Source organism: Telmatherina bonti (genome assembly GCF_933228915.1).
Source record: "Telmatherina bonti genome assembly, chromosome: 24".
NCBI classification, from domain to species: domain Eukaryota; kingdom Metazoa; phylum Chordata; class Actinopteri; order Atheriniformes; family Telmatherinidae; genus Telmatherina; species Telmatherina bonti.
The window spans coordinates 16,371,435-16,397,263 of record NC_136633.1 but is presented as its reverse complement, the minus strand read 5'-3'; the positions used below and the strand labels follow the sequence as shown (position 1 = coordinate 16,397,263).

The following is a 25,829-nucleotide window of genomic DNA, read 5'->3' as shown; positions in this document are numbered from 1 at the left end:
ATGACACATACCAAAACAATGAGTTTTAGATTTATTAACTGATATTAACATTGATATAGCTCCTCTTACCTGATACATGATGAGGCTGTACACACATGCACACACAGCAGCAGGATTTATATTGTTCATGGGCATCCAAGTTGCCATTATTAGAACATTGTCTCATATAAACGCATGCAAACGACACAGCAGCTAGCTTCTCTCATTCGTTCAAACAGGACAGTGGTACTTAACACCTGTAACGTCGGCTAATTCCTACCTCAACACACATAAAGAGTAACCTAAATTTACTACAATATAATATTAGCTACAATATTACTTTTTAAACCAGGTAGCGTACAGTTTCTACTTCAGTCTAGCGGTGCTTCAACACCCCCCAAAATGGGCTAAAAACGCCGATGGCTGGTGCTAATAGATGATCCTTTGGAAATTTTCTTCAGTTTTGCTACATTTTAGTGAAGCTACTCAGCTAGTTTGCTAGCATGCTACAAGATGGCAGGGTGAGGCAGCGTTTGCCATAAATGGTTTCTGTTTAAATATATATACTAACATTGAATAAATATGTGAATACCTTTGTGTTTCATCTTAGTAATCCCTAAATGTCATTCACTTTTAATCATGGTAACTACCGGTATCAGATATAATACAATACCTGTTCCACTGGAGGAAATGCTCAACATGTTGTGTAATTCTGATGTAGTCAGGAACCTGATCTTGTTTTGGCATGCTTTGTTGGAATTACATGTTGGTATTACAAAACAAGGCCAAAGAAGCACATGTTCAGTGTAGTTCACTATAGTTTAAACCGTGTCAGTGTCAGAATTATTATCCATTCTTCTGCTGGTGTGAAACATTTTAAACCAGGAATCTCTGCAAACGGCTTCAAAAGCTGTGTGTATTTATCATTTCTCACTTTTTTATTGAGTAAATGTTACTTTTTATTCAGTTCAGTCATTGCTTTGTGAGATTTCAGTAGATATCTTTAACTTTCAGCTGTAGTTTATGTTATGTGCTGGTTAAATAACTGCATGGTGAGGTGTTTGCATTGAAATGCTATTGAAAGGCTACGGAAAATTTCTTTGTAAGACCCATTCTGGCGAAGACGTATGTGTCTCAGTCAGTTCTCAAGCGCAGCTTCAAAAGGATGAAATAAAAAGCCAGACAGGTTGGGTATGAGATTGTATCCCTACTTCTGTTCTAGTTGTTGCTGCTTTACTTACAAACTGCATGAACTCAAATCTGGTTCAACATGAGAAATAACAGCAGAAAAATTGTCTTTGCCGTCAGACTCATCAAACTGCTTTGGGACTTTTAGACCTTTTCATCATCCTGGGTTTGTTGGTTTTTTCCGTGAGACAACTCTGTAGTCACTTTAAATTTTAATTTTGAAAGCCCATTTTGTTTCAGTTCTTGAAAGAATTACAGTGGAAGAAGACCGCTTGTGTCATCCACAAAACAATGCTGTTCTGATTTCATGTCATTGGTGAAAATGAGGTTTTTCTTCTTTTTTTGAAGATGTCCCTTATGCTAGCTTGTATTTCTGAGAAACACTTTGACTGTCAAAACATACTAATTAAGCTTGAACCAGGCCTGAAACTACTTTGACAAAAAAAGAATATGTCCCCACATGAAATCCTCTAGAAATGTTGCATATGGAGCACAACTTAAATAAAAACATGCTGAGACTGGTGAAAACTTTATTAATTCTCCCTCTGAGTCTAATCATGGTTGTACTTGAGTGATTCCTCTCAGCATTGTGTTTTCATTGCCAAAACTAAACAAAGCAGCCAAGCCAGTTGCATAAGATCTGAGCACCTGTTCATCATAACATCACCTTCTGGCATTGATCATCGCTCCCACAATGAAAAATGAGTGTAGTTTATTCAAACTGCTCCAACACTGGTTGGATGGGATTAGTAAGAGGACAAAGCCCGGTTAAGTCATCCCTGGGCAGCTTCGCACTTGTCACACACCCACTCGTTCATGCCGTTATTGTAAGTACTGCTGCAGATGGAAATCATGATGAATCGTCATGACTACGTGGGAATCGCAGGTACAAACATGACAACTGGAGGTTGACAGCTGGAAAATGCTCTGACTTCATCAGTGATATTGACATTTTTATTACATTTAATATGAAAAACACACTTGTTTTATCAGTTGATCACAGAGATTGACAAAAAACTAGATTATTCATTGAGATAAGACATTTCCCAATCGCCATGATGAAAATGTCCCGAGTGAATGATCAGATAATCCGACAGGGTTATCTGAGGCCGGAGCTAATCCAGGGGCTTTGTACTCGCACCCTCTCTAAGCTGACAACACTGACAATGTGGTCTTCGAGAACGACTAAATGAGGGAAGTATTTATGGTAAAGAAAAAGCCTGGAAAACATTTCCAACCATCTTTTAAAAGTGCTGCTTTCCAAAAAAAAATTGCAAACAGGTGATGGGATTTAAAGAAAAAAAAAACAACGATTAATTTGTTAGTTTGATCAGAATCAACAGTTTGTCTCCTTGTTCTAATGTTTAAAGACTTTGTTTTGGATGTAAACACCAGTAATAGTTTGATATTAAAGGTTAATTAAGGTAATCTAACACTTTTTGTGTATTAAGTGTAATTTAGCTTCATAGTTCATTCAGATGTTCAAAGGAAAACTCCTTTAAATGGAGTCATAGTATTTGAATAATGACAAAAATGTGCCTTTTAGCAGTGTAAATACAGCTCAACAAATTCTTTTTACATATCAGCACAGCTGGCCAGTGTCTCCAGTCCTGCCGGATTTCTTCCAAGTTTCCTAAAACCAATAACACAGATGACAAAAACCCGGACCCATCGCCCAGCAGAGAGACAACACCAAGTTAAAAACCTCATTTATTCGACTCCCTCCACAACAGTGGAGGGCCTGATTTGGAGCCGTTTCTCGTCCCCTCAGTGAACTTTTTTCTGAACTACGTGATATATTTCTGATCCATCTTGGAGATTTTACAGATACGTGATACTTGCACATGTAGGAATCCCACTGGGGCTTGCATTACATGTCTACGACCCCTGGATTTGTTGCGCAATATCAGCTCAAATCTGCATTCTCAAACTTATTATGGATGTAAAGTACAGTATGTGCGTGTGTATTGGTTTGAACAAGCTGCAGTTGTGCTGTGATTAATATCTGCATTTCATCAGAGAGGATCTGGCTTATTAGCGAGGTTGCTGCCCTTATGCCCCTCAGGACAAACTGTACCGGACCGCTCACTTTTTGTACAGGAAAAACATGTTCATTCCCCAAGTCTGTACCAACACACACACACACACACACACACACACACACACAGACACACACACACACACACACACACACACACACACACTTGTGGACTCATTTTAAGAAGTTCTATCGCCTGTGGCCCAGATCTCTGAGTAAGCTGATGTGGAGTCTGTCTTTGACTGCAGGGAATTACCTCAGCCCTGAATCATGTGGCGCGTTGCCTGGAGTGAGCACAATGCAATCAGCCAGCCATTTTTCTTACTAATAAACTGTCAAAGGGCCTCACACAGAGGCTGGACACACTCTGAAGGAGTCTCCAACACGTTGCATCGAAGTGCCAATTAGGCCATCTCAGGCAAAATTCATATGATTTTTTTTTTTTTTTTTCCCTGTGGAAACTCTGGGAGAAACAGACATTTTTCATTTCAAAAATTTTGCATAACTTTGCATAACAGTAAACTTCATGTTTAAACACTTTTAAATGTTAAGTGTTTGAAAATGGTCCAAATAGTCAGGCCCTAATCTGGCTCTTTTATCATGACTAACCACAATATCTCAGTGTATTAGCTCATCTGTGTGGAGCCTGAGCTTGCAAGGAAAAGTTCTGTTTTTTTTTTTTTTTTTAATCAGCACTCCATATCTGGAGTTAGAAAGAAATTAGAGAAGAAGGATCCTGCTGCGAAATATGGCCGTTAACTGGAACAACCACTTTTGAGGTGGCTTATTTGGAAACACTTCCACAGGAGGCGAGCCCTGATAGATTATGATGTAATGTGCTTGGGCGGACTTTTACGCTCAGAAGTGAGTCTCAACATGCTTTTGTTTCAGTTTGTCTTTTGGATATATTTACTTTAGCTGTGCATAAACCCTGAAGAGGTAATAAATTACTTGGCAAATGAGCTTATAGTTCTTTAGCCTCTGAGTGAGCAGCTTAAACACCATTCATCTGTGCATCACGGTTCAGTTTATCATCGCAGTGTGTCCTCGAATGGCTCATTCATAAATCAGATGTGACAAATGCACAGTGCACAGGTCCAATATAAACACATCACAATGTATTTATTCACTGCACATAAAACATCTACCTGATGTTAACCCTGTTAAACCTACCGCCTACAGTATATTATGCAAATCAGACAGACGAAGTGAAACCACAGTGAGTCAAGCATGTAAATAAAGGATGTCAAAACTTCAACCCTCAAGGGCCAGTGTCCTTGCTTCAATTCACTCTGACTCCATTTAGTAAATAATTGTGTAAAACTTAACAAGCTGTTGATTCATTCACGTCAGCCTTGTTGGAGCAGGGAAGCATCTAAGTCCGTGAGGACTGCAGTGTCCCTGATACCTGATCTAAATCTAAACTAATTTTGCTTTATGTTTATGAAAAGTCATCTCCTGTGAATGATGTCAGGCCGTTCTGGGCAATGTGTTGCAGCAGAGCTGGTCTTATAATGTTCTGTCTCATCACAACATGGCAACCGATGACGACATGTCGCCACATTGTACATATGACAAATGAGGAGCACTTATTTTTGTGCCACAGTGGAGTATTTTTCCTGGGTTTTTCCAAAGCGTGGCATATTTTGTCCTTTTTTCTTCTGTTTTTAACTAAATGCGTGTTAGGTGAAGCAGGATACCACTGATTAAAGGAGCAATGGAGGACTAGGTAGAGGCAGCTACCGTGCCGTCTGAAATCAGCCATAACAATCTGTATAAAATAAAAAACTAAGTAAAAAGATTTTTTTTTTTTTTAAATTTAGTGCGAGCAGTTGTTTACTTGTAATAATGCACACAAATAAAGGACATTTTGCACCTACACAACAAACAAGTGGACACTAAGCTAATTTCTCTAATCAAATCAGGACGTTACAGATTAAAGTATTGTTTTAAAGATCATCATATTTTTGTTGTTTTCTTCTTCACGTTACTACTAACTAGACCAAGGAACATTTTAGAGATAGAAGAAAGATTTAATTGAATTTATATGTAAATAAATTTGGAGAGTAATATCACATGATCTGTGCTAAAGCTAAAAATGACATAAAAATTGCTTCTTCAATTGTAAATTCATCCCAAACATTGAAGCTAAAGGTCACAATCCTTTGAAATACATGCAATGCAACCCCAAAACCTTGTAAAACCAGTCTTTTCAGGGAAAATAATATTAAAATTCCTCAAAAAAGAACAAATGTTTGTTAAGCTTAACTTAACACACTCATTGTCTGAACATATTAAAAACTGATAATCTGTATTGACCTGAAGCTTAAATAATGCACAAGACAACACAAGTAAAGGAATGTGTATATATCTGTATGGAGGGTAAATATGAGTACTTATCCTTCCATGTTCTATCCAATTGATCAGGCAGAGGAACATGCGGTCCCGCAGCAACAGTCTGGAGGATGTAGCCAAGGCCAAGCTGGCTCAGCAGCACCAGGTGGACACACGCAAGCGATCCACAGAGCGAGAGGAGCCCTCAGGAAGAGCAGAGCGCCGTAGCCGGCACAGAGAGCCTCCTGATGACACGGGCACAATTCGCCGAAACCACAAGACAGCCAAGAACAGCTCCAGTACGAGTGGGAGTGGGAGCGCCAGTGGCACCAGTGCTGCAAAGGGCGGTCGAAGGGAGAAGGGCAGGGACCTTTCCCGGGATGACCTCGTCTTTCTGCTCAGTTTGCTGGAAGGAGAGCTACAGGTAACTTAAACTGGAAAGGTGACTGTGCCAGCTGGGATTAAACCCTGGAAGCATTTAACTAACACAGCAGCTGACAGCCAGCAGACATGGCAATGACCCCAGTTGGACATAAGAGGAAGCTAAACAGACTAAAGTCTGTGTTAATGGACAGCGAACAGCTGATGCTACTTCCTGTCATTCTGGCACCAGATCCAGGAATTTCTTGACAATGTTTCTGTTTGTAAAAAAGAAAATCTAATGAGCTTAAATGTGTTAGATAACTTACTTAAACCTCAACTAATAATCCTGCTTCTGAGATCCCAGAGCTTTAGCTTGAACTTGTCTCCTGCTCCTACATGAAGTTTTCAATAAATCATTCCTGTATCTAACCAAACTCAATTTCCTCTCCCATCGTAGGCTAGAGATGAAGTGATAACGGTGCTGAAGGCAGACAAAATTGACTTGGCTCTGCTGGAGGCCAAATATGGTTTCGTCACACCGCAGAAAGTCCTGCAGGCCCTGCAGAGAGACGCCATCCAAGGCAAGACTGATGTCTTCCAGGAAGACATCTATGAGAAACCAATGATGGAGGTAATTCCAACTTTCAGTCGTGTAATAACATCCAAAAATGTAGGTAACGCAATTCATTCCAAACATCTTTTTCATGTGCTGCTGATGTAGCTGGATAAGTTAGTGGAGAAGCAGAGGGAGACCCACCGGCGGATGCTGGAGCAGCTGCTGATGGTGGAGCAAGCACACAAACAGGCTCTGTACAAGCTGGAGGACGAGAAGAGGAACCACGGAGAGTTCATGAAGAAGAGCGATGAGTTCACCAACCTGCTGGAGCAGGAGCGCGAGAGGTCAGTTTAAAAATGAGGACGAGGAATCGGGCTGTATCATTCCAACAAATGATATAATCAGAGTTGATGGAGTTTCTTAATGTATACTGTTTATGTTGGCTTCCTCTGACACATCAGAGTCCTGCTGCATGATCTTGTGGTGAAGGCAGAAAATCTAATTTTACATCTGGGAAGGTTACTGAAACTTTTTCTACTTTGGGGTTTTTAACCATTTACGTGCATGTTCTTACATGTTTTTCTGTTAAATTAGTCATTTTCCTTAAAGCATTATGAGAAATGGATGTTTGTGATGAGCTATGAATGAATGGTATCAAACATCACTGACCATCCACACTGATCTGTGCGCCAATTCAACAAAAAATATGAATTTACACACAAAGAGTTGCGTCCAGCAGAGGCAAAAATCACAGATGAAGCATATTTCTTATGTAATTTAAGCAGCATCTGTCATTTCTAACTGCATGTGTCTAAAAAATGTCTTCATGAGCAAATATTAGCATCTTTTCTTTAGTAATTTAAGAAGACTTTCAGTATTTTGTCATATTTTTGTCTTTTGCCATGTTCTTGTTGTTGAGGTTAATGATAGAAGATTATCAGTAATCTTTAGATCAAATGTATGCTTAAATTAGTATTAGTGGCTCAAAGCTTTTATCCAAATCTAGTCAGCCAGCATTGCCAAAGTGCAAATAACCTTATATATTATCATATTAAATCAAACTATTATTCAGAAAAAGGGAAAAAATTACTAATTAAAATTTTCATGATTGTTCCCACGGTGGGTTCTCTCCGGGTTCTCCGGCTTCCTCCCACCATCCAAAGACATGCATGATAGGTTAATTGGTCACTCTAAATTGCCCCTAGGAGTGAGTGTGAGCATGAGTGTGGTTGTTCGTCTCTCTGTGTGGCCCTGCGATGGACTGGCGAGCTGTCCAGGGTGTACCCTGCCTGTCGCCCAAAGCCGGCTGGGATAGGCTCCAGCTTCCCCGCGACCCTGAATTGGAATAAGCGGTTCTGAAAATGAATGAATGAATGAATGTTCCCACGGCAACTTTTAGCTTATTTTCACCACTTATTGAAATACTTAGCACAAATATTGAGTAAACCAAAAGTTGTTCCTGGATACAATCCAGTGAGTTTGGATGAGAGGCTGAATTATCTATTGTTTTTCTAAGCTTAAATACACAACCAGGTTTTACACTTTACAGCTTGTCTTTACAGCAGCTCTGTGAACTGGAACGAAAAAACACGTCCGTAAAAAAACTGAAGCCAGCGTGGCTGTGACAGCGAAGCATCCACGCAGCAGCTCAGAATGTGAACACTTAAAGATTGAAGAGTTGATTCTGTGGATGCGTGATACGGGTTATGATGCAATCTCTAGAAAAGCATGTCGGAACAGCCCGAATTCAGAGCTTAGAGTTTGATCAAAACTTAAATATTTTAGATTTCAGCTAAAAATTTCAGCTTTTGGTGGTGGATGGGATGCAATTTGGTATAGATAGATAGATTACATAGATAAGCTAAGATAAGCTAAGCTAAGCTAAGCTAAGCTAGATAGATAGATAGATAGATAGATAGATAGATAGATAGATAGATAGATAGATAGATAGAACTTTATTTATCCTGAAAGAGAAATTCAAATTGTCTGGCAGCTCAATAAAAACATTCACTCTACGTAATAAAAACTAAATAAATAAATGATAGATAAATAAATAATTGAACAAACAGACATAGGTTAAAACCAAATGAAAATCAATAAAAACAACAAACAACATAAAAAAACAGCTTCTATTTGGTGCATAAAAAGGATGTTGATGATATTTTGGCTTTTTTTTTTTTAATCAACAAAGCCACGTTGGCAGTTCTTAGTGAAATGTCATTAAAGCTACTTCATGTCTTACCAGACAATGTGGTGCAAAGATTTAATCTCCTCTCAGGGTGAATCATCACATATCGTATTTACACTATTTTACTTTCAGCTTTACAGCATTTTGGAATGACTGCACATGTTTGTTGTAAGAGTTTAAACGCGATGAAGCTATGATCCATAAAATGTTGTAATGTGAGGTGAACCTAGGATGAATTATTAGGAAGAGCTGTTTAATGTTGCCAGTCGCCTCAGTGGCTGGAAGCCGAAACATGCCTGACTTATTTCTCCAGTAAATGTCACACAGAGAGCCGTTACCGAGCGGGAGTCTGTTTACTGCTTCCTCAGCAATATCATATGTCAGTTTACACCATGTACACAAACGCACAGGGTGTGTGCACTAATCCAAGACCTCTCCACACACACACACACACACACACACACACACACACACACACACACACACACACACACAAAGCACTCTTACTTTCACAACGGAAAGGGAGCTGAACCACGGCCCGTGACCCATTTGGAGCAATCACATCACTGCATTTAAGCCAGGCCAGTGTTTGAGTTGGACCGCATGGCGGTGTGACGACGGTCTGTGCTGTGTCAATGAGCATGTCGGGGAAAGACAGGCAGCCATGATAAATAATCCCGTGTCCAGGCTTGAGCTAATTACTGTGTGAGAAATCCTGAAAGATTTATTCAACTGAAAGGGGAACAGAAAATAAGAAATAATAGGAAAGCTCACCTAATGGCTCTGAGAAGAATCCATCACACCATATGCTCAATTATATGTACGATTACTTTGGAAATATTCGATAAGCCTGATATTTTCCATCATGAGCTCATCAGCTGATGTACTGTGTGTTCATGGAAGTGAGTAAATATTGGAGTCTGCAGTGTTGTTACTGTGAGTGAATGTATGTGTTATATGTAAAGTTTTAGGTAAATGGATATTCATTGTGTCCTCTTTCCTGATTCTATTCCATGTGTTGAGACGGTCCACACATGAAACATTTACCGCCATTTGGATGATTGTGAGCTGTGCAACATGTTGATGTGAGTGTTGGGGCCTGTTTTGGTTGTTCATAAATAACATAGCATGCAGCAGTCACAGCCAACAGCAAAATGTGGTTGTAAAAAGGCTCATTTTGCTGAACATTAGAGTGGTACCATAAAACCCACATTACACAGGTTATGAATCTGTGTTTGTGCATTCAGATGGATTCATTTTGAACAAGTAGGTCAATAAAAACTTTGGACTGGTAACATGTTAGTTTTCCACAACTTCTGTGGTTTCAAAATATTTAAACTTCGACAGGATCGTCAAGTATCACATTTAGAAAGCAGTGTAGACAAAGTTTAAATGTTAAGGCAATCCATTAAAGCCGTTCTACTGAACTTTGGCACCTCCTAATGAAGGCTAAGTCAGCATCTACAGTATGTTGCTTCTTCTCTCTTCTCTGAGCTCTCTCCAGGCAGTAAAAGTCAATCTACTGTTGAATCTTTTCTCATCTTTTGCTCTGTTACTTTCACATTTCACAACTTCTACTGGCTTTATTTTATTCTTTTAAAGCTTTTAATGACTAATGTCGCAACAACATGCCCCTACAGTGTTAGTAAGTATTTAGCCTTTTTTTTTTTTTTTTTTTTTTTTTTTTTTTTTTTTTTTTAAGATAAATAGATTATACATTCCTTAGGTTTAAAAAAAAGTCCCTCAAAGAAAAAGGATTAGATCACTTTATTGTAAATATGTATAGCAGTGTTTTTCAACCACTGTGCCATGAGAGATCATCAGGTGTGCCCTGAGAAATGATCAAATTTCACCTGATTGGTCTAAAAAGCAGCACCAAAGAGGCCCAGGTCAAAGATCATAAAATTCCTTTTTCTTGTCTTTATCTTTTTTCTATTCAAGACACTTTGACAAGATGACTTTATATTATTAATAGTGTGGCCTTTTTAATTAAAAAAAAAAAAAAAAAAAAATTGTTTGTGGTGTGCCTTGTGAGTTTTCAGTGAAAAAAGGTGTGCCTTGGCTCAGAAAAGGTTGAAAAACACTGATGTATAGCATACACTGCTATTTTTTGCATTCATTTCTCAATTTAAGAAAGTTTTTTCTGCGAGGTTGAGTGTGGCCTCAGATATTTGTTCACTTAGGTTCACTTTCCCATACATCACACATTGTTTTTACCATCAGACTCCACATCCTAACTGGTTTCTGCTAGCTTAATTTATCATGAACTATAAATACATAAGAGTCATTAATCTTTTCACGCCACCCTAACATATACTTTCATGAGCGAAAGTGTTTGTAATGGAGTAATTTTCTGATTGTTTCGGTGATCTCAACCATCACTTTTGAGTCTACAATGTTATTGTGACTAATAGAAGGGATTTTCAACATGATGAAAGTGGAGCAAAAATGAAATCAATCAAAATATCTCTCACAGATATTCTAAAATACCCAGTGCTAATTACTAGAAAGCCAAAACAAGAAGCTGAGAAAATATATATTTCTGCAAGCTAACTATCCAGTGAACCTTTACATATGTAAAGGTAGACCTGTCATCGAGGCCCTCTGAGGCAGGAAGAAAGCTGGATTCCCTGAGGAGCTTGAGTAAACGACTTAGTCTTTCACCCAGACACAAAACGCAGGGATTGTTCAGCAGCTTCTGCTCGACTCTGTAATTCTTCCAAAACATTATTACAGGCGGCTTGAAAAACTGAAAAAAAGAACAAAAAAAAAGTCTAAAAGCTTTGAGTTCTTGAAGGAAAACCCACTTATCACTTGTTCAGGGAGAGCTGAAACAGTGCTCTTTGTTTTAAAAGTAGCTGCCCTGGCTCGACATGTTCAGGATGAATGACAGCACGTTGCCCAGGGATTTTTATTTCACTCCTGTTAACGTACTTGCAATCATTTATTTTTACTGAACCCTGGAAAAGAACAAGCTGCAGAATGTAGGAATGGATACACCTTTTTCTTCCTCGCTCTCCCGCTAAATGCATACACATTTTAGGTGTTTAACAAACCCATCTCCTGGTTCTTTTATTTTGATCCCTCTCCTGGCAGGAAGCTTGTGCCTGACCTTCTCCTAGAAATCCTTAAAAAGCCTGTAAATCCTTGCAGGGGGTTGGGGATGAACCTGGTTCCTCTATGATTATCAGCAGAGCAACAGCCCACAAACGATGACCTCATTGCACACTGGATACTGCTGTAGCAGCAGGGGTGTGAGAGCGAGAGCGGCATCCTAACCATCAACAGATGTTACTTTAAACATGACTTCAGCTCTCAGATATACACACACACACACACACACACACACACACACACACAAAGCAAAAAGCAAAGCCTCGACAGGCCTTTCCCTCTCCTTTGTTCTTTTGAAGAGAGGGCAGGGAGTGAATTTTATGACCACGTGTACCCTCTGGTTTCATGTGCAGCCTCACAAGAAAAAAAAAAAAGCTGATTTAGGGGTGGTAGGATGTACACAAAGAGGCTGGTGGAAAAATGCTATCTTTTCATGATGCTTCCAGACGACAGCAGTCTTTGCAAAATCTGAAAACCTGGAAGTCATGTGACGTAACGGCCGTAAAATGCACATGGCAACCTCATGGTTACCAAGCACGCATGGCTGGGATCATTTTAACCAAGAGGAAGAAGGAAGGTAAACAGTCTAATGTTTGTGGTTTAAAGGTTTTAAACTCGCAGGCTGCTGTTTAGTTTTCGTGTTCTTTATATTTTAAGTTTTGTGGGAGATCAAGTGAACATGCAGCACCTGGTGCTAGAGTTTAAACAACTTCTTGTAACATAAGTATGTATGCATAAGTAGTAATTAGCATACTTAGACAGATCCAAGACCTGATTCTGAACAAACATTTAGAGTCAGAAAGAACGTGTATGTTGTTGCTACCACTTGTAAACTGGACATTCCCATTATTGGCCCCGATTCCCTTACCCCCCCTGGCCAAAGATTTCCACACTTGATAACTTCTGTCACCGTCGTCCCACTGCTGGAACCTCCTAGTTGCTTTTCATAATGAACTCACCATCACCTAACACATTAAAACAGCCTTCCACCATCTCATAAACATCACCCGCCTCCATCTCTCTCCTTTCCCTGCAGCTGAAACCCTCAATCACGCCTTCATCGCATCCTGCTCAAGCTGAATTTATACTTGTGTACGGTAGGGCTGGCGCAGCTGATGCCATGTTGTAGCTTCTCTCCTGCAGTCACAGCAGAAATTCAGTAAAATACTCCAGAAATCTGGAAACATCAAATCACAAGTTGACCAATCAGAAGGGATGACTTCTGCGTGACTGCGCAGCAAGAGAGGTGCGTGTTGACGGACTTACTCATAGTATACGTTGGTGGTGCCAATTTATGTAGATGCCACATGAGTGAAAATCCAAACTACTCGAAAAGCATCTTCTCCTGCACCACAGTCAACCTCCTCAACAGACTTCAGTACATTAAAAACTCTGCTGCCTGCCTCTTTACCCACACCAATTACCCTCACCAGCTCCATGTGCAATGCAAAATCCTCCAACTCACTTACAAAACACTGCATAACCAGGCCCCCTCTACGTAAAAGACATGCTAATTCCATACACCCCATCCTGTAGCCTCTGTTCTTCTGCCATCAACCTCCTGACTGTCCCCAGGACCAAGCACTGAACCTGAGTGGGAGGATAGGGCCTGTTCTGTCATCGCCCCCACCCTATGGAGCTCAAGACCCTAACCCTTTTATCACAAATGAGTTTTTATTTAATCTTTGTTTGAGGAAGAGCTGAAGCACAGGACAGAGGGAGGGAGCAGGATCTTCAAGTTCTATTCACTAAAATAGTCTCAATGTAACCAAGGCCTAGTTTAAAGGTTCATGTTGTCATATTGAGTGATAGAAACTGCAAAGTGCAACACTACATCCTGCTTTAAGTGGACAGGAAAAAACATGTGGGTCAGGGAAAAGGAATCCTTTTTGGGCTACATGGGACTCAGGATTAGGTATCTGCTTTTTACTTATGATATAGTCCTATTTGTTTCATTGGGATGCAACCTTTGATTCTCACTTTGAATTGTTCATGGCAAAGTGTGAAGCAATGGGGATGAGGCTCAGTACCTCGGAAAGCATGGGCCTCACTTAGAAAATGGAGGAGTGTTCTCTCTGGGTTAGGACTGAGATCCTATATGGACTTCATGTACTTCGGGGTACAACAATGGATGTCAGCAATTGATGTATAGATGAGGTAGCTTGGCCATCTGGCTACAATGCCTCCTGGACACTTCCCTAGCAGGATGCCATGAGTATTTCCCACTTGGATGTGGCCATAGGGAAAACCTAGGCCACACTGGGGGAACAGTATATATTGGCTAGCCTGAGTCTTAAATGTCAATAAAAATGAGAGGAAGAGGAAGGAGAGTCTGGGCTGCAGGTGACCTCGAACAGGCAGGAGACTGATGGATGGATGCATTCTGTTTTTCTTTATTCATACAGTTTCACAATGTTTTTGCATTTAGATAGAAGAGCAAAAGTGTTTAATTTATCTTTTGAACAGTTTCTGAAGTTTCCATTAAAGACTGCAGATTTTCTAGGTGAAACACCCCTAATGATAGCTAACATCTATCTCGCATCCTACTTGTACTCTCTGCTGAATCAGCTGCAGTGTGTTGACATCCAGTTGCTAGTGTGTGACGCCAAAGCAACACTCAGCTGTAATATAATGTTCCAGTCTGAAACACAAAATTGTTTTGAGAGGTTTCTGAACCTCGGAACAACATCTCCAAGAATGTACACGACCCTGTGCTATCCAGATCAGGCAGTTACATACTGTAGCGCTACTTTAATACTGACTATGTTTGCATTTATAACTTCAACTACATGCAGTCATAGTTTTATTGATTGCTACTCTCAAACTGTGTAACCAGGTTTGAGGGGAATAAACAGATGATAAAACTAACTTACCAGCACAATAAATAATTATTGATACTGCCCAAATTTCCAGCCTCTTAAAAGCACAGTAGCTGCAAAACTTCTGACACATAACCTTCCTCCACCTCTCAACAACTCACAGGGCATGCAGTATATGTTCATGCCATCTGGTTGACTTAACTGCAGCCATGATGACATCAACCATGTGGATCAGATTGAGAACATTCCTCAGCGATGCCCTCATAATCATTGCAGAGACGCTTATTATCCGGACCTGCCCTGCTCTTTGAAACAAGATTTTTGATTTTTTACGAGGTGGGAGTTTTGGATATTAATGATTGCTGTTCGTGCCTCTGCAAGTTCACCTCAGAGGCAGGTTGTGACCTTTGGAAGAAGAAATGAAAGCATGGTTTTTGTACAAATGTTGTAGGAAGTTGTCGAGCAGCTGCAGCACACTATATACACACACATACACACCATATGCACGCTAGCAGGCTCTTTCAGCACCTATGTATCATTAAGATTTTATCAGTAGTCTCCCGGCTGATAGCGCGGAGGCGGAAATCTGCCTCATTCATCTGCTGCAGCTGATATGTGATGGCGAAGCTCATAGCAAAGGCTGTTACATCTTTCCAGACTGCGAGGAGCAGCACACCTGTATTCCTCCCACAAATGTCTCAGTCTTACAAAAATCTCTCAGCACAGAACATTTTGAACATTCCTCTTCAAAGTTAGCACGAGTTTTTATCTGATGGATGGCCGTTTGAGATCAGAGATGTTCCGAAATCTGTTGAGAAAGTGTCTGGTAAGTCTTTGAAGCCTCCATATCTCCACAGTGCGTTCTGTGAGAGACCATGACGAACATTTCCTTTTATGGGAAGGAAAGTTATTCCTCTACATGTGTGATGTTTTTCAGATATTTGCGGGTTGTAGACTTTAAAGCCCCACCTGTGTAGCCCCATGTCAAGGTCAGCAATCGCACGACTACGACACATTCAGCGACACCCTAAAAAACACACACATGACCTGCATTCAGTTAGGAAACAGGATTTCAAAACAAACTCTGCCTTGTCTCCAAATGTGTCACCACATTGCTGCTTCCTGAGCAAATGACTCAACATTTTGATGGAACGTCTGCGTGTGCAGCCAACAGATGTGCAACTGAGTGACGAATTCAGCATAAATTACATTTCTTTTGGGCGCCAAACTTTCATGTGGTCTGGCTTTAAGCTGAAAAGTTTGAAAATTGCTAAATTCATGTAAATCACAGTGTTGAGCCATTTGTCATAGCTTTAGAAGTGGAGCAGTAACATTTGAGTCTTCAGCTTGAGTGAATAATCAAGAGCTAATAAGGTATTACTAATGTTAGATTAACTTGTTTCTGTTCCTGATTCCCAGTATGAAAAGAAACTGGTTGTGTAGGCCATGATGTCATGGCAGTTCACTAATAAAAAGAAATGCTGTTGTGCAACAAATGATGTTTTTATTTCTGTTGCAACATGCTGTTGCTGATGTGACATAATGATGTCAACATCTGCTGCTTTTGACAAGGACAGATGTTCCATTTAGGGGAAAAGGAAGAAGTGATGGTTGGTGCCAAATTCCAACCCTTAAAGTTGAGCTAGATAATGTTGGGGAGCTAGCAAGATTTGAAAGATGCACCCTGTCTTGGCTCCTCCCCCTTTTGGTTATGCTCCTTGCATGATCCAATGTATAACTCTTATAGCTTCTAAAACCCTAAACATTTATTCACCTTAAGACTGTTTCGCTGTGACACTACAATGTACTGAAATCAAAATAGGATGAATGAATTTAAAGCTACACATGGACAGAACTCATAACAAAATCAGACCTACCAAGCATGGCTTCAGCTCCTTGGATGCTGTCATGTACAAAACAATATAACTTTTAGCTCATCCAGACAAAAGAAACAAATTTCTGACCAAAATAAAGCAGAAGCTGCAGAAAAAAAAAGCAGCACAGAAAGATTTATTAAATGTGGTTATGATCTGGTGTTATGAATAGAATGGAAAGTTAAGGTGGATGAGACCTCACTTTGCTCTATTTATTCTTTTTCTCCTCACTTCACCGATGTTTGCATCGCTCAGACATGGAAGGAAAATCTGAGCAGCTACTGACCAAGCTGATCCGTGCACACTCCTCCATCTGCTTTGTCTAGATAACAACCAGATTTCTCAACAGTGCTCCTGACCTCAGGCTTATTTGTCTAAAAATGCTTTAAAACTGCTAACATTAATTAGACCAGTCAGGCTTCTTTTTTTCATTTCCTTTAAAAAAAAAATCTGAATTAAGTAAACTCAGCTCCACTGAATGACATGAATACTTTTGAAGTAGTGATTTATTGAGACAACTGTCATTTCTGCTATTTAAAAGTGATTTTTTTGGAGAATTTTGGACGTAGGAATTTTGTGTTCTTTAATAAATTAAACTGATTTAGCAGATATTAGACATTACCTGACCGTGTTGCTCTTTGAAAAACTGCATTTAAGTTAATTTAAATTTAAAAAAGGGCCTATTATTGAAAAGGTAACTGTATGAGCTAATAATCAAAGTTTGCATGTACAGCAGATGATATTTGTGATTAAGAATGGAAAAAAAGAAACTCCAACATCTATGCTCTGCAGATGTGCAGGGATGTTGAAAGAGAAGATGCATCATCTGTGCTCTCTGAAAATCAGTTGTGTGGGTATGACTTTCAAATTTGTTACTTTGCTATAACTGTGAGCTGGGTGGTAATTAGAGCCAGCATCTCGTCACCGTATGGAGTAATGTGATTACATCTCACCCAACAGAATGCAGTGATTAGACTTCACAAACCACAAAGCCTCCAGGCTTGCTGCTTGTACTTTTCCAACCATTTCTTGACTTCTTCAGAGCAATCGACCCTAAAACAGCAATTAAATTCTATTTCTGTTGCAGGTAAGACAGCTACAGCTGCTCAAGAACTCCACTTTGACTTGTAAAACAAACAACTTATCTAACCTTGTTTTAGTTTTTGTAAAGCAGTTGTGGAAATAAACATCTTGCACAAAAATGAAAGAAAGTAGAAGGCGTCTTCCTCATAGCAAACTATACTTTCTGCAGAAAATTGCTCTTTATGAGAGACCAGGTTGCATTTTTCCTTTACTGGGGTTAAACTTGAGAACAAATCCCTTGGGGTTTACATGTGAGGCTGAACTAAGTGAGCTGAGTTGCAATGCATTCAGAAGAAGTACAGTTAGCACCGCACATAAAAATAGACGACATTGTTCTAATGGTTTTAAGTTACTGAAATAAAGAGTTAAGGTTACTGAAGCCTTTCCACAGCTTGTTTGTTACAATAATATGTGTCAGGGTCAAGACAGAGCAGGAACAGTGTAATCAAACTAAACAGAGCTTGATGAATGATCATAGTGACTGGGAATCTGCAGGAGTGATGCATGAGCTAATCTTCTATTTGTGAAGGGAAATAGCACCAAGGGTGGAGGAATGGGGGGGTCAAAGAAAGAGAGAAAAAAGCCCAGTGAATGTAGACTTAGCATGACATTTCTACGCTTGCTGTGAACCGCGCATGGCCTCTGCCAGCACTGGAGACAAATGACGGGGAATCTGAACTGCAACAAGCGACAGAGACAACCCAACAGACGAACTCTGATTTACCCTCCTCTCACATTTGTCTCTAGCAGACACCGTCTTGTGTTATGGCTTGGCAAAACATGGCAAAGGAAAGCCACTTTCCCTCCTGTCCTGTCAGGCTGGAAGGAAGCGATGGCGTGAAACTTTACGTCTGTGCAGCTGGCAGTTGCAGTGCCTGAACAATAGGTCAGAGCCTGTGCTCCTGGCCAAACCAGAGTTGAGATAGTGAGTGAAATATGGAGGCAGGAAGGAGCCTGCCTGTTAACTGAAATGTCTCTTTGTGGTGAAAGGGGTATCTGGATGTGGGCGTGATGAATTGTGTTAATAGAGGAAGTAAATCAGTGTTGTCACAGTTGACTTTTTTCTTTATACCACTGTCAATGTTGGGTTGCAGCTAATGTAATGTTTAAAACAAAATATGTAGCTGTGGCAAGATATAGGTTATTATATTTAAAGTATTACATCTTTTCTGTAAGACAAGTAGTTGGTTGACAAGAATTAAGTCTAAGCCGGGTTTCTGTGCAAGAGCTCATGAATAGTTGTGTTTTGGGAGCAGCTCTTATATGCTCATGATTATATGCTCTTTTTTTATGTTAATATGGCAGCCCAAACCTAATCATATTGTAATCATAATAATAAACTAGTAATACACTAAATGCCTTAAGAAGAATAATTTTTTTTTATAAGCAAAAGCAGCTTGAATCACAACAAGAATTACACCTGGTTTTCTTTCAGGCTTAAAAAAAAGTAAAAGTCTAATTCTTTCATATCCTGGAGAATGCAATCCTTTGTTTCGTTGAGCAAGGTGCGATTGCAGCTTTCTGAAATATGTTTTTTGAGGATATTAAATGTTTTACAACTTTTATTTAAATAGTGGATGCTGCATTGTTGGATTGCATCATACCACATTACTGTGTCAATCAAAATGCAGCATCAGTTACTGATATGTTAGCAATTAGTCACTCATTTGAAAGTCCTGGCAAAGCAGAACTATTTGTTTCTAACGTGGAAGTGTAGTTTTTATTCCAAGTTGGGTGAATTGGCTGAGATGGTGGATCCAAACAACATTTTTCAGATTTCAGATGTATTAGCAATGTTCGCTGCCTCCAAATGAATGAGCTCTCCCTTTTCATTTAGCTTAAAACCATCATGTTTCCACACCATTGCTGTGGGATTTGGTTTTGAAATTAAGTTCATAATGTAAAAAACTAACCAACGCTTCCTGCAGTTGCCATTGAAATCTTTGCGGTACTAAAAGTCATGTGATGCAAAACACTGGTGCAGAGATGATGTCAATACTCAAACAACAAAAAATAACACGCAAATCTCAGTTTCCTTTAGTCAGCTGTGTCTATACTAGTGATGCAATGTTGTGGATTAAGTCTTGATATTCTGAGGATACCAAAAGACTAAAACATGTCCAATTTTGTTGCTGTGCAATGACTAAACTCATAAACACTGACTTATGAGTTGAGCTCGCCGCTTTCTTTTTTGTAGATTAAACCAACAAGATGTTAAAGGAGCTTCACCTCAATCTAAGGCTACATGAAGAGAAAAAACACTGAAACCTGAGGAATTTCTATGTGAATGTACAGCATTTTGTGGAATGGTGACCTAAAACTTGAGCTCATGTCTGTGTTGCAGAGGCAGCACTGGCTACAAGTTAGTTCTTGCTGTGCAGCAAAAGCAAACTTTCAGATTATCCAACAGAGAGTTGGTTTCAAAAAGTTAAGTTTCAGGTTAAGTCGACTGTAGTTTAACATCCCTTGACTGCATGGAGGGTTCAGATCAATTCTTGCACTTACAAGAGGTTTTAGTACTTTTACAGTGCTTGTTTCTTTTAATCAGAGTATAAAAATGTCTTTTTCTCCTTTTATAAGTAACACAAATTACAACTGGAGGAAGTCAGAAGAGTGGAATTGCCTTGTTTAGTGTTTGGGCCCGCACAAAAAATCAAGCACTTCCTTTGCTAATGATCCTTTACTCCAACATGTTTCATGAAAATGAGCATGGATGTTTGAGCATAGCCTTACTGACAGATTCTGTGTTAATATAGATTTGTGATAACCAGATTAGAAGTCCTATATGAATAAAAAAAAAATCAAGTCAAACAGCACCAGATAACCAAAGTACTCTACAACTCTAGATATGCTTTAAACATTAAACAATCTCGAATCCTGTCATGTTAAAATGACAAGTACCATATTTAGAAGCAACGATATTAAATAAGTAAGGATTGAACAATGAGAAGCCGTGCATTATAATCATATAATGCACGGCTTCTCATTGTTCGTGGAGTCTAGAACACTCCTCCGGGAAGTGCATTATTACTGTCTTAATGGATGGCTCTGAGTTTTATACATTTTACAACCAATTATTTCTATTTTACAGCACCTTATGAATATGCCAAAGTATAGGAACTATTTTATATTGGCCTCGATGTACTTTTTATGCAAAACAACCACTGTCAAGCTACAGCGCGTTTCTCTCATTCCCCTGTTAAAAGAAAGCTGATCTGAACCAGTTGATTAACGCGTTGCTACGGTGACGCACTGTCACAGAGGGATAGTACAACGAAGATAAAAAGCAAAGATTGCATGTTAAGAAAAACTAGGATACGCTACTCAACAGGGTGAAAATGTGTTTTCAACAAAAAACTGTGTTAAAATGGTCAAGAGTCTGAGTGCTCTGACATGTAAAGAGCCCCATATAAACTCCTCAATAAGAAGAGACTGTTACAGATCCACATGGTACTCCTCAGTGGTACAGTAAACCCTCTTTCGTTGTTCTTTTATGTGTAAAACATTTTTCTGTGATATGAATATTTATGCGTTGAAATGAATCAGTGTATTGGAACTGATGTGACTCATTTTGATGTCAGTCCCCACTGTGTAAACAAGGCATATTATAGTGTCCTTTCTGGCAAAACTTACACAATAATGGCTAAAAAAAACCCAAAAAAACCCATAATGCATGCATTGCTCTTCACGATATATCCAAATACTACGCAGTGCATTAAACAACTCACCAAATTTCATGGGAATCATAAAGGAATGAAAATGGCTCCTGTAAGTTTCTTCTGGATGTTAGGAAGCAGTGCTCCAGAGGGGATAACTGTTCATCAGGGATGCTTATTGGTAGAAGGGCTCAATTTATTTTCATTCTGTTCACTTAGTTTATAAGAAAGTTTTACTGTGATGAAAAAGAAATGTCAGGTTTCCTACACTGTAAATTCTTACGTAGCATGGAGACATGAGGTTTTTGGTTAATACTGGCGTAGGAAAAAAAAAGCCCTCAAGGTTTCCTGTTCGCTTCAGAAAGGACCTGTTGAGACTAAGGTGGTCGGTTGTCAAGCTGTGATATGGAAACCTTAAATTTAAAGCTTGGGGGATTGGCTCTTTGGCGAGAAACAATAGCGAGCTGTCAGAGGGACCACCCTATCCCAGTTCATCCTGGGTTTTGACATGAAACCCCAGAAACCAAGAAATAAGAGCCGTTGGTGGGTTTTATATTCCCTGCACACAGATCTGATGCAAGGTGCTGGAGATGATTGATGAGAACTTTTTCCTGTAAGGTTATGAGACTGGAGGATAGCCGGCAGTCGGCTGTTTCTGGGGTGAAATACAAGGAAAAACATTGTCTTTTCAGACCCCACCTTTCTCTCCTCAATAGGAGGGATGTTTCACACATATTTCAAGTGAATTAATGAAACTTATAAATGTGTGCAATGCGCTTGTCTCTTTTTAAAATGATAAAACAACACACTTTTACAAGTCCACAAACATGGTGAATAAGCACTAATGAAACTGGATTTACATGACTTAACGGGAAATTTTGAGATTAGCGCCTGTCTGATTACAGCACCGGTGCAAAAAAATACAATCATCTATGTTTACTAAAAAATTTTTAAAAAAGGACAAAATTTAAGGACTTTCTTTTGAAACAGGAGAGTCATAATGTCAAAACAACATCCAACACCAACCAAAACCTTCAGCTCCACTCCTCCAGAGTCCATTTGATACAAGTTCAAAACCTCAATTACACTGTATTTCTCCAAAATTAAATGATGTATAATTTAGTTTTACTAAAAAATCTCCTTTATTAATGTTGTGTTGACCCGGTGAGGATCTGCAGCCTCAGTGAGCCATAAACAGCCGCTGCTATGCCGCGATGCCAATGTGGGATTAAGATGTCCACTGATAATATTTTGATGAGGCTGTAGCAGGATTGAAGGTGGCTGGTGTGCCTCTCCAGAACAGATTGGAGCAATGAAACCAGACTTTTGTCAAAGCCCACAGGCGGATATATCAAAACAAATGTTTCTGAGCTTGACACAGAGAAAATCCTACTGGCAGTGGAGGTGGGGGTGAGCAGGCGGGCTGGGAGTATGACTAAAGAGTGGAAAAACGGTTTACAAGGTCTATCCAGTTTCAGGAGCCTATGATGGTTTAGTATAGTGGAAGAGGAAGTATCCATATCAACAAGAAGACAAGTAAGGCTGGATATTACTCCTGCAAAGAGCCGACGGTGACACAAAAGGTTTTATGCTTTACTAGTTCTGGTTTTTGTAGTCGACTTACTGTAATAAAAACACAACTTCTTATCTCACTCCCCTTGTGTTTTTTTTTTTTATATTAATCTATAAGCAGTGAAATGCTGCAGCGTCAAAGCAGAGCATAAGTAAATAATGTCTTTAAAAGCAGCCAACTATTTAAGAAGGGTTGTTTAAAGGAAGAGTTTAAATATGCCAAAGAGGAGGTGTGGTATCTGCAGTTTGGACAAAAAGCAAACACTGAACAAATGCTGTGCCCGATTCTCTCTAATTTAATGTAAGTATAGCATTAGCTCATTCCTAAAGCGCACATTTTTTTCCCCGACAAAGAAAATTATGAGCTCACATTTCTAGAAGCTGTATGTGACGGCCAACCCAGCCCTAAATAAGCTGGAAGAAAAAAAAAAAAAAAAAATCATACTTAGCAGGCGTTCTTTTTTTCCTTCATTAGGCCTTGTCCAGTTTTTGGACTGAGGCTCAATTTATTCTTTGATGTTGCACTTTTAATGAGAGCTGCCTTCTTGCTTTGTGTTGAAGGGAAAAACCTTTTCTTTTCTTTTGGTTTTAGATTAAAAAAAAAAAAATTATAATGGTCACAAAAACTATCAGATTCACACAGACTCAAGGGCCTCGGACAGCATGAGGAAGCTGCAGTCTAAAACAGTGTATGAGATACGACCTAAAAAACAAAGAACCGATTATTAGAAGTTTAATCTTTAAATACTCCAACGCAGCTGCTAAGTGACCACTACTGCAATATTCTCAGTGAAATGTTGCTGAAAAAACAAATATGTAATGCAGTGAATGCCACTAAATCCTCATTGGTAAAACATGAAGGGCTCTAAGTAAAACAAAGTTTGAGATGAGGTCAGACACATTGTCCACTTTTTAAACAGATTCACTATTTCTAAGACATTTAATTAAATAACACAACAGATACAAGAAAATCTCACAATACATCATTGGCATATTTCATGTGTTTTATAAGCAACATTAAAATTCAAATGAATGAAACCATCTGCAAGTAATCAGAACTCTAAATTGAACTGAATCCAGTACAAAGACAACATAAAACTTGCACACTGAAAAACTTCACCGACATTTCATGCAATTCACTCATTTAAGGCAAACAAAATGTTCCAAAAACATTCCAGCAGTGGTATGTTTCCATCATGTCCACACTGTGGACACACTGTGAAGCTGTGTAGGAAATAAGGAGGTGCAGAGATTTTTAAATCAGGTGTTTTTCCTCTTATTCTTTATTAGTTTAAGATATTGGCTGCTCCACAGTTTGGGGTCTCCTTTGTAGTGTTTTACATTCAGTAACAGGTGAACTTTCCTGCAAAAAGACGTCAAATAGGCAGCATGTGTTGCTACAAACCTGCATATCAGTCACTGCTGATGGTGGCCTCACAGATGTGTATACTGCCATGTGCCATCAAATATGCTGATTTTTGATCTGTGTAGCCAAAACAATCCAGATTGTCCCTCTGCTCGTCAGGCTGGAGGATGTATAGTGGATTATTTATTAAAAAAAAAAAAAAAAAAAAAAAAAAAGTTTTGAGTCAGACCACAGGAAAGTTTCTATTTTATCGTCAATGAGCTCAGAGGAGCAACATCGCTTTAGTATCTTTGATTAGATTTTTCTTCAAACAAAAGAGTTTAAATTTCATTTCAGGGTTCAGTAATGAACTGTGTTTACTGATTATGGTTTTAAAAGGTGTTTCTGTGTACTTTAGATAAAAAAAATTCAAAATTTGTTTAAAAACTGTTCACATGTTTTCCCAAGATTTTCACTTCCAAAAGCCTTTTATTGGAGTATTCCTTTTGGAGCTAAATTTCCAGATGTGTTGACGAATATCGAACAAGAATGATTTTATTCTGTTTTTTTAAACATCATGCCGACATATACCGTAATTTAAAATGATCAATATACATTTCAATCTTTGGGATATTTTTCATTGGAAATTGTAAATTATTTTTAAATGCTACATGATCTTAGCAGCATATTTTACTTTTTTTTTTTTTTTTTGCAATAAGTAAACTTTACCATGAAATATATGGTTATAAAATATGTTTAAAAAAAATCACTGAAGTTCCATGTTACTCTGCCAACAGATGTTTTCAGATATTTTAAAAGTCTTGTAAAACTTTTCAAGGTTAGGCTTGCTGCCAGAGCTAATTGCACTAAAAGAACATAAAATCACCATCAATCCTCATCATCACTGGAACTCAGTGGACAAAGCTAAACCTCATAGCCCTCAGTGCTAAAATGCCTCGTTGGATTCCCTCCAGATGTGAGCCATCTGTTGTGTTCAGTCACTGAGGTGAGACTAGTCGTGTCTATCCAGACGGTGACATCACCCTGAATAGAGACGGCTAAAATCCAGCATTCAGCCTGTTCATTAATAACTCTGCTGATCCTAGCCTTTCAGGCAGCCCCTCGACGTGCAGCGAGTTATCCCGCCGGTGCACTTCATCAACATTATAAGTGTTTTCTGCCACAGGGAGCCTAATGTAACCAAGAAACCTGAAACAGAAAGACTCTAGCTCCCTTACATGCCCCTTTCGTCCATAGTTTGCGGAGAAGTTTCATATTTTATGGTTGGGCATGCCCTAAAGACATAGTCCAAGTGTGAAAATCTGACCTGTTTGAACTGATAAAATGTGCAGCAAAGGAACTGAGCAAAGATATCAGTTTGCTGGCTTTAACACAGAAACTTTTAGATTCATTTCTCTCAGATGGATTTCAGATACAGCTAAATGGTGTCTCGCGGCGACCTTCGAGATTATCGGGATACTTTACGAACAGGACGATTTACAATCACTTTTAATTTTGATAAAGATTTTATTTAAACAGAATTACGCAGCAGTTCCATGAATTAAGAAAGAGTCTTTCAGGAGTAAAACATCAGCAGTTTCTATTGCTGAATATCCCTCTTTGTTAATAAGTCTCTAGGGTCTGGGTATCATCTTTTAAAACTTTGTTTCAGTACACATGTAGACATGATACCAACTATAATGCGACACCATGTCATAAC

The 25,829-nt window shown here is 39.1% G+C and overlaps 1 protein-coding gene across 2 annotated transcripts in view; it reads left to right on the top strand.

Moving 5' to 3' along the window:
- The window catches only part of filip1l (filamin A interacting protein 1-like), a 78,591-nt gene that overhangs the window by 21,767 nt on the left and 30,995 nt on the right, over positions 1-25,829 (top strand). For both annotated transcript variants that reach the window (XM_079263878.1, XM_079263879.1), the window contains 3 exons: positions 5,633-5,963; positions 6,360-6,533; positions 6,624-6,802. In XM_079263878.1, coding sequence (XP_079120004.1) covers positions 5,643-5,963; positions 6,360-6,533; positions 6,624-6,802 — 674 coding nt within the window. In that variant the 5' untranslated portion in view covers positions 5,633-5,642. The remainder of the gene's footprint in view (positions 1-5,632; positions 5,964-6,359; positions 6,534-6,623; positions 6,803-25,829) is intronic.